This window comes from Typopeltis vanoorti, chromosome 3 (genome assembly GCF_054136105.1).
Source record: "Typopeltis vanoorti isolate ZY-2024b chromosome 3, IOZ_Tvanoo_1.0, whole genome shotgun sequence".
NCBI lineage: Eukaryota > Metazoa > Arthropoda > Arachnida > Uropygi > Thelyphonidae > Typopeltis > Typopeltis vanoorti.
Genome location: NC_143551.1, coordinates 176755657 through 176765969, shown reverse-complemented (window position 1 = coordinate 176765969; position 10313 = coordinate 176755657). Strand labels below are relative to the sequence as shown.

The 10313-nt window shown below is 36.0% G+C and overlaps 1 protein-coding gene across 5 annotated transcripts in view; it reads right to left on the bottom strand.

Annotated features, from left to right (window-relative positions):
• Nucleotides 1–2174: 2174 nt before the first annotated feature.
• LOC150108763 (protein O-linked-mannose beta-1,2-N-acetylglucosaminyltransferase 1-like) overlaps nucleotides 2175–10313 on the bottom strand; it is a 603478-nt gene continuing 595339 nt past the window's right edge. For all 5 annotated transcript variants that reach the window (XM_090416229.1, XM_090416227.1, XM_090416226.1 and 2 more), the window contains 2 exons: nucleotides 10113–10180; nucleotides 2175–3141 (listed from right to left, as the gene is read on the bottom strand). In XM_090416229.1, the coding sequence (XP_090272355.1) occupies nucleotides 3069–3141; nucleotides 10113–10180 (141 nt within the window). In that variant the 3' untranslated portion in view covers nucleotides 2175–3068. The remainder of the gene's footprint in view (nucleotides 3142–10112; nucleotides 10181–10313) is intronic.

Below are 10313 nucleotides of genomic sequence, written 5' to 3'. Positions count from 1 at the left end.
TCCATTACTAAGCTTCTTCAACAACCTCCATAATATTTTGCCACTTTCTTGATATTTATTTTCTATATTCTTGCCAAAGTCCTCCCATGACTTTTGTTTAGCTAGTTTTACACAGTGTTTAGCATTCTATTTTTGCATTTGTCTCTATATTCTCTAAGAGCACAAGCTGATGTATTTGACAGGAACTTTTGATATGCTTTCTTCTTTTCCTTCACTGCCTCTTTAACTTCCTGTGTCCACTAGGGAGTTATGATTTTTTTATCCTTACAGACAACCTCACCACATGCCTCTCTGGCTGAATCAATCAATGTTTTCTTCAGAGTTTGCCACTGAATCTCCAAGGTTTGATTCCTGTTCTCAAATTCTTTCATTTTTTCTTCAATAATCTTTGTGTATTTTAGTCTACAGTTCACATCTGAGAGCTGTTCAACTTTTATTCGCTTTAAAACTTTCTTACATGTTATTCTTTTCAATATGAAATTCAATTTTATCCTGCTCAAGACTAAATAGTGATCACTTCCAATTTCAAATCCTCTGTACACTCTGGTGTCCTGCACCAGGGAGGAAACATCACTATCAACAAAAACATAGTCAATGAGACTTTTCTAATTGCTTGCCTCTTCTCTCCATGTAAATTTGTTCACAATTTTATGTTGGAACATGGTGTTAGTAATAACCAGTCCATGTCCTGAGCAGAAATCCAACAGATATTTGCCATTATTAGCTTTGCTCTTTTCTCCAAATTTTCCCAAAATATTTCTGTATGTCTCACAATCATTTCCTACTCTATTTAGATCCCCAACAAGGACCAACTTTTCCTTTTCATTATGTCAGTTGCTTTTTCTAAAGCCTCAAAAAATTCCTCCACTTCTACCTTAGTAGAACCTTCTGTGGGACCATAGGCACAAAGTCTCATTGTCCAGTTTCCCATTCTCATATTTGCCCACATTACTCTACTTGAGACTGACTGCCATTCAAGAAGAATCCTCGTATTTTGTGTTGAATACTATGGCTACTCCTTTTCCTCGATTGTCATTGCCTGAATATAACATTTTGTATTTATTGCTCAGAAAGATCTCACCAGTTTTGGTCTTTTTTGTTTCAGTCACCCCTATTATGTTGATCTGGTACTTATCTAATTCCTCAGCTAGCTCCATTTCTTTGCCATTCATGCTTCTTATGTTGATAGTACCGATCTTTAACTCTGGTGATGTTGAGTTGGGGTTTGTTTTCAGATTTGTTCCAGTAGCTGACTTTTCACTGTTCGCCCTGGTTCCCTGGCGAAAACAACGGGGGCCTTGTTTAACCAGGCGACGCCCCAGCCGGCATGAAATTTTGTTATGTTGTACCATCATTTTTTATTTTGGTTGGCTAAATCCCAAATTGCCAGCCCATCCTCGTTCGTTCAGTATCCAAATAGATACCCAACAGGGTGCACCAAGAGAAGGTGAGGATTGGACATTAGGTCAGAAGCCCTGGTCGGTTCTCTGCATTCCTTTAAAGGCTATGTGGAGGTCTCCTCTCAGTTATACAGTTGCAGTTTTTTTTCTTAAGTTTTATCGCATTTTTGGCACATACTAGTAATGAATGTATCTCTCAGACACACACGATCTATACTTCAATTTTTTCGACCACAACCTCCGCAAGGTTAATTCACCACCAAAAATGATTTCTGTAGTACCTATGAGATAGCTAATATAGTCAACTCGCTATAGATATTAGTAGAAGAAATTACCAATAGATAATTTGATAATGCCTAGTTTATGAGCATCATAGATAGAGCCCTGTGCAAAAGGGGTCTCATGTGCTTATAAGAAATTAATATGATAACCATTGCCTTTTTCCTAGTTGTGAGAGAAAGAAAAAATGCCACTAGCAGGTAAAGTACAAATGTGAAATCAAATCAAATCTAAGGTTCAAGAAATATTAACAAAATGTCCCATCCCACAGTACATGTTTTTGTAAAATAAGACATTTTACATAAGAAAGATTTTTACATAAGATTTTTACAGTTTACATAAGACATAAGAAAATTTCTTGACAGACCTATATGCTGTACAAGTATCATGATGCTAAACTTCATTTAAGTACCATTTACTTCTCTTAATTTTGACCAATCGTGAAATTAGAGGTTCAAAAGAATTTGGTCCTGTTTAATTAAACACAGACAAAGATGACAAAAGCACAGCTTTATTTTCACAGCATCAAACTAATTACACTATAATGAAACAGTAATAGAAGTTATTATACAAAACATACATTATTGCACAGATGAAATCCATGGTTCTTTGTACACCACCCCAGTATGGGGAGTATATCACAACAGTCTTAGTGATTGTAGTCTACAGATGCTTTTGCATGCTGCAAACCACTATTCATGAAATGAAAATGAATGTCAGATTAGCTTTAGTGATATGTATATTAAATAGAATAAGGCAGTGAAACAGAAATTAGTATTTTTGGAAGGTAAGAATTTTTGCTTTTCTCTGTTCGAGCTGAAGATGCATTTCTTTCATGTATGTTATTTTTCAGTGAATCTATGTACACATATGCTGATAAGTAACCAAAACGTTTCTCACTATGCTCTGTTTAACAGAAAATTTAAAATATGTACAACCTGGTCTTCACTTGTCAAAACTCCCTAAACATACATAGCTTGTATTTACTTCATAAGAAACTATATCGGCTGAAATTATTTGGCTATTCACACATGAAGATAAGTGTACATTGTTAAGTTCTGACATTCATTAATTACTTTCATGATGCATATTATCAATGGCAATTATTTTCTGAAGTTTCTGTAATAATTAGTATGAAAATATACAGATGAGATGTAATGACTTCTTAATCTCAAATTACCAAATGATAACTTCATAGCAGTGCATATGAAGAGGTAATGAAAATATTCTACTCCAACTCATCCACGTTGCTAAGAATCCTTTTCACAGAAGGTGGACCAGCACTGTTTATTGGCACGGCACCTCTGAATGTGATGTGATTAGCAGTTGTCTGTGTTTGAACTTGTCAAGCTCTAGGTATCATTCTGTCATTCACATTATGGCACAGAATTACCGAAGTCTATCTTTGTCAATTTTCTGATTTTCTAAATAGATAGGTGTTACTCGAGCAGGTTTGAAGGACCTAAACAAAGAATTTAATCTGCATTCAGTGAACAAGTTTTAAATGAAAACATTATATGCCTGTATTAACAAAATATTCCTCTGAAAGTAATTTGGATATTTTAATAATTAAAAAAATTCAGATTTTTTTATATATCGCTTAAAAAGAATTGTGGCTTTGTTAATAATTTTCCTGCCACTTTGGAACAATTAGTGGTTTCTCATTTGCTATGTACGTATATAACTTTATAACAAGCAATAATTAATAGTTATTTGTCAAGCTAAGCAGATATTAGTGAAGAAATGTATATATGCTGAGATTTGTGCCACATCATTTGTTAAGTCAGCTATATCACATTACTTTTTTCATCATCAACTCCAATGTTCAGCGACATATATGAATGCACTTTGTGATTAAAAATACAGGAAACATGTTCTGTGAGAACAGCAAACTTTGTTATAGCATTTGTACCTTTTTGGTGGGATGTCAATCACCAGCAGGTGTTGTCAATGTATTCCATATCCAGTAAGTGCACACCACTTAATAATTGAAAATGGGATTTTGGAAACATTTTCATTTGCAGAGCTTAAGTAACTCCCTAATTGGTGTTTATCTTTTGATACACTTTGTCTTCCTATTGCAGTGAGACTTTTTGATTATCAGATTCTCATACCATGGGTTTAAGGCAATCTCTGAAAACCTAATATTAACTGGTTTAATTTATGACAAAATATTAAAAATAATCTGTACTATTTACAAGCCCTTAAAGGGCAATAACCTTATCCAGACTGGTTTTTTTATCTATAATTTTAGAATAATTATGTGTATATTCTCAACCAGTTTGCTTGGGTTTCAGGTGAAAAATCCTAAGTTTATGAGATGGAAAACTTTTTTTTTTGTTCAACATTGTTGAACAAAAAAAATTGTTGAATTGGTTCAACAGTGCATGTGTCTAGGTCAGAAGGGTGGAAGCAATAGTCATGCCATGGGAAAGAAGAGTAGTTCCAGAGATCATCCCACTTTGTAGTGCCAGAGAACATGAGGTTAGGTGTGGTCAGAGAAGGGCAGGTCATTCTGTGAGTCTGGAAACTTCAGCAGTCTGAGTTGCCAAGGGGAGAGGTAACTTCTACAGTGTTTCTGGAAGGAGAACTAGTTCAAATAAAAAGATCAAGGTATTGGGAGAGTGGATGGGATTATCTGGAATTTGTATAGGTAGCTGCACAATTTGCATTAGATCATTGCTTATAGCAAAAACTTCCACATCACATCCATCTTGATTTGTAGTGTTGGAGTTGTGAACATTCAGGTCACCTTGGACAATGACGTCACTGAATTGTAGATGGTTGAGTTTCATGAAGAGCAGGGGGGTCTTTGTGGTTTACAGAGTTTGGGGACCAGTAAGCAGATGAATGTTACTAAGTGGAGCAAGGAGACCTTCAGCCAGAGGTGGTCAAAAGCAGGGGATTCTAAATTTGGCATTCTCTGGCAGGCAATATTAATAGGTGCCAGCTTTGTGACAAAATGAATTCATGAAAAGTATAATTTGGTCACTGAAGGTGAACTGTGGTTCACATGGCTATAATTTGGGTTTCTGTTAAGAGAAGGTCTGGTTTCGATGTCTGTGAGTGGCGATGAATATGAATTCCCATTTTTCATATTTTAATTTAATGCCTATATTTGTGAAGTAGATGTGGAAATGATTTTTTTTTTTTTTTTTGGTTGGTAGGGATTGTGTTTGGTTTGAATGAACTGGTTTGGTAACATGAAAATTACAAAGAAGGTTAAGTTCTTAAAAAAATACTTTCACTCTGGTGAGCTTAAAGAAACCATATTTTGATAGCCTGGTTAATATTACCTGCATAGTCTACTCTGTCATTGTGTGTATTCTCTAGCCAGTGCCTATTTTGCATAATTTAAAACACTGCTACCTCTGTATAAGGCTGACTAACTCACCACACTTGAAAAGTTCTTATATTTCTTGTTCTAGATAGGAGTGGAACCCAGACCTGGCTAACTCACCTTCAAATGAAAAGCCCTGATAAAGGTTACTCTCATCCTAAATGAGATTCAAACCCAGGTCCATTCAAAAAATCCACTAGCAGAAAACTTATCTTGTCCAAACTGCAGCTATGCCTTCTGGTCCCTCGCAAAAGCCATGAGATGCAACTTCTGCTCACATGTGCTCCCACTTCTCTCCCATCCAGATGGTACCATTGTTATAGCACCCAAAGAAAAAGCCGACTTCCTAGAATCACTTTTTTCTTTAACTCCTACATATACGAAGGCAAATTACATCCCTCCATACCAGTGAATGTGCACCATATGCCTCCTGTGACCTTTCAGAAGAAAGATAAACAACCTGAACACTACAAAGTTGTCTGGTCTCAATGACATCTCTCTTACTGTGCTTCAGAGCTAACACCTGTCCTCTATCGTCTCTTCAATCTTCTATACTCTGTTAACACCTGCTGCAAACTGACATATCCAACCCATTCACAAAAAAAACTGTCCAATCACCCAATTCCCATCACCTCAGTCTTCTCGAAAAATAATAATCAATGACCACCAGTATGAATTTTGCCAGTCCAGATTTAGGGCTGATATCTTAGCCTATATCACTCGCTATACTGAACACATGCCATGGAAAGATTCTGAATAATGTGTGTGTGTGCTGTTGCACTTGACACTTCCAAGGCTTTCAATCATGTTTGGCATCAAGTTCTGCTTTGCAAACTTCTTTCCTTTGGTCTACCTGCCACCCTCTGCAACTGGATAGCCAGCTTTCTCTCTGGTCATTTGCTGCATGTCATAATGGATGGCATCCTCTCTTTAAGCTTTGCCACCAATGTAAGAGTGCCTCAGGGCTCTGTTCTGTAACCTGCCCTCTTTCTGTTATACATAAATGATCTACTCTGAAATCCTATCCTAGCTTTACTAACAATAACATTCTTCACTCCACCTACTTCTTTGACAAGCCATGTGATTCCCAGATGGCCCTTACATCAAGATCATCTGTAACTAGTGCCTTAAACAGTGATCTCCATCCTTCAATGGTGCAAGGATAACCTAGTCACCTTCAATGCTGCCAAAATGCAATCATGTCTTTTCTTTCACAAAAGGGATCTCAGCTCACCTTCCCTCATCCTCAGTAATACACACATCACCAGACAAAATGTGCACTCTCTCCTTGGACTGACATTTACCTCAACCCTCTCTTGGCACAAACACATCACATCAGCTTCCAAAAAAACTAGGCATTCTTTTCTGCATAAGAAATTATTTTATACCCACCCAGCTACTAACCATATATAAATCCCAAATTCATCCATCCTTAGAGTACTGTGCACACATTTGGGATAGTGCACCTAAAATCTCATTAAAAATTCTTGATGCTGTCCTGAGGAGAGCAATTCAGTTCATAGATGACCCTTCCCTCACTGGCTAACTTCAACTTCTATCTCAGCTCTGTGTTTTCTATAGGTACTTCCATGGTCACTGCGCCAGTGAATTGGCAAACGTCATTCCTCCACTTCCTGTCCAACATCCTTGTACAGTACAACTGCAAACTCGTCGAACCTGCTTCTCTTCCTCATTTATTCTATCTACCTCTATCGTCTGGAACAGCCTTCCTCATGATGTGTTTCCCAACAATTTCAACTCAGTTCTTTAAGATGTCAATAGGTTTTTTCTTTCTCAACCCTCATCTGCACCTCTCACATGGCACTGATGTACTATGGATTTTTTTTTTTTTTTTTCTACTTCATTTTATTCTTTTTGAAAATTTGCAACCTTTTTACTATGAGGTATTTTTTTTTTTTTTACAGAAAGAAAACTGCAGGTATGATCTGCTCAATCTATCCCCATCCCTAAAAAAACAAGCTTACTAGAATCATTAAAATTAATCATCATCAAATTCCTGACATGCATTCTCAAGGGATGTACAGGACATTATGATAGTGGCACATGATTTCCATTATATTAACCTACTACTTTGGGTTGCTTAGGTATCAAACAGTTATTCTTAGCTTCTTCACATATGCTTGCATAAATCTTACTGAAATACTACTCACTAATTTCTCTGAAATTTTCACAATGATTTTGAGTTCTATCCTAATCATCTGAAATTAGATCTTCAGACCATGCTTCCTGGATTATGCAGGGCAGCCACTGTAAAGCTCTTTTATACCTCCATATTTGAGCAATTCTAGTCAACTAACATCTACTCAACTGCCCTTCTACATTATAAGTATCTAAATGAATTTTTGTATGCATTCTTGATTTCATCACTCTTTAACACTTTCTATCACTGTCTATTTTAACGTTCTTCATTTTAACAACTTTCGAGAGTTGCTAAATGAATCAATACTCTTTCCTTCATTTTTTCCCCTCAGCTTTTCTTATAGCTTCCAGAATGCCATTGTTGAGATATTTGTCTTCTAGATTCTTACCAAATTTTTCTCTTAATTTTTTGTTTAGCTACTTTTATACACATCAATTTCTCTATTCTCTCAGGAAATGTGCTGATTAACATGCTAGGAAGTTTCAATATGATTTCTTTTTTCCAGAACTCCTAACGTCTCTTTAAGTTGTTGAATCCACCACGAAGTTAAGATTTTTCTAACTTTGCAAACAACTTCCCATGCCTCATTGGTTGAATCAATCAATGTGTTCTTCTCTCATTGACACTGAGATTGCAAAGATTTCATTCTTGTTTTCAAACTTTCACATTTTTTAAAATAATGAGTGGGTGGAAATAATGCCTCAGTTTTTTTTTTTTTTTTTTTTTTTTTTAATTTGAATCAAGCATGGTGAAGATTTACAGCTCGCTGAGTGGAATTAGAAATCTCCAGTTCCAACATAGTGGATCATGTTGCAATCATTCACATGGGCACAACACACAAGTAGATCAAAATGATGGCTGTTATAATTTGTACATGCTATGGTGAATGAAATGCTTACTGCAGGGGATGAAAGTATAATGGACAATGACTCAACTTAAACCTGTTTGTAAACAATGGATACAACTACAATATTTGGTTGAAATGATCTCAATCTTGTTCATAGCCTGGATCTGTCACCCTATCAGAAGGATGCCATCTTGTGGATGACAAAGAGCTGAAACATGCTGTTAGCAAAGAGTTGTAATGGAATAATTCATGGGATTGGCATAGTACAATATTTCACTGGTCATGGCAAAAGTGCATAGAAATGGCAGAGGATTAATCCACATGAAAGGCATTGTTAAATTACATTTTCTGAGGGTTAAAAAAAAAATTATGAGGCATTACTTTTGTACTATCCCTTGTATTTGTGTAACAGTCTACCATTCATTTCAGAAAGCTGCTTAACTGATTCTTTTCAAACACCTGTTGATGTATTTCAATAATCTTAGAAATCAGCTTTGAGAAGTTCTAAGAGTGGAAGAATTGAAAGGAAAGATATGTACCCTGATGTGTATCCAGTGCATGATAACTACTGAAGAGATATTATTAGCAGGAATGGAAAGTTGTACCTCAAGTGAAAAAGGGAATACAATTTGATGTAAAGTAGATAACAAAATCAAATGGGAACTGCAGATGCAAAAGAGGCTATGAAAAAAGTACAAGGAAAAGGTTGGGAAGAGCAGTTGCATGAAGACTAAGACTCAGGCCAGAAAAGCAACTAGCATAGCAAGAAAGACAAAACTGGAATTCCAGAAGGGTTTAGCTCTGTGATCTAAGGAAAATCCTAAGGAATTCTTTCATTATGTGGCAGTATGATGAGAAATGATTGTGGAATAATAACACTGTTAGATGAAAATGGGAGTTGAGTGATCATCATCAAACAGCTCTGTGCAAAACACTGAGTTGTTTAATGATCACTTTATTGGAGTATTTCATTCTGGAAAAGTAGGTTTTATTACTGCAGGAATGGGGAGGGGTTCAAGATAAAATTGTATCACGAGAATGTGTTTCAAATACCACGTACTCTGGATATCAACAAGGCAATGGGTAATGCCTTATTGACATCCAGATTGTCTTTATGTTAGCCTAACATGTGCTCCCACTTCTCTCCCATCCAGATGGTACCATTGTTACAGCACCCAAAGAAAAAGCTGACTTCCTAGAATCACTTTTTTCTATAACTCCTACATAGACGAAAGCAAACTACATCCTTCCATATCAGTAAATGAACACCATATGTCTCCTGTAACCTTTCAGAAGAAAGCTGAACACTATGAAGTTGTCTGGTCCCGGTAACATCTCTCTTACTGTGCTCAATTGCTGTACTTCAGAGCTAACACCTGTCCTCTATCGTCTCTTCAATCTTCTTTACTCTGTTAACACCTACTGCAAACTGACATATCCAACCCATTCCAAAAAAAGGGAGACAAAAAGATGTCCAACCACCCAATTGCCATCACTGAGGTGATGGCAATTGGGTGGTTGGATGTCAACAAGGCAGTCGGTAATGCTTATTATTATCCAGATTATCTTTATGTTAGCCTAAGATGTGCACCCATCCAGATGGTACCATTGTTACAGCACCCAAAGAAAAAGCCGACTTCCTAGAATCACTTTTTTCTTTAACTCCTACATACACGAAGGCAAATTACATCCTTCCATACCAGTGAATGGAAGGATGTAATTTTCTTGCAATAGAAAATAAATATTAGCTATCTAAAAAATATATTAGAAAATAAATAAATAAATATAAACATTCACTAAATTTTTAGAGGCATATTATCTTTTTGCTATGTAATTTTTGAGACCCATCGAGACGAGGCCCTAGGCACACGCAATGCGCCTATTGGGTAATCCAACTACTGCCTTAATATCAAATTCAACATGTAGCAATACTTGAGACCTGATAAATCATAGAATTCTGCAGCCTTCCCACCTTGAGGATACATATCAGGAATTGATGACTGGAGTCTTGCATGCACTTTTAATTTTATAAATGCATGTAATGTAATTAAACAGAAATTTGATAAGGAATTATATGTTACTTACGAGTATGAAGAATTTGGCACTCCTACTACCAACAGATGATTTCCTTTCATGTATAGTCTCCACATACTCTAAGATGTGAAAAGCAAGAAATTAGTGTTAGTCTTAGATTTACAGTTCATTAAAATCTTTATTCACATAAGAAAAAAATTATTTTTACAATTAACCATATCACACAATTTAACATTAAGTATTCTTGATATT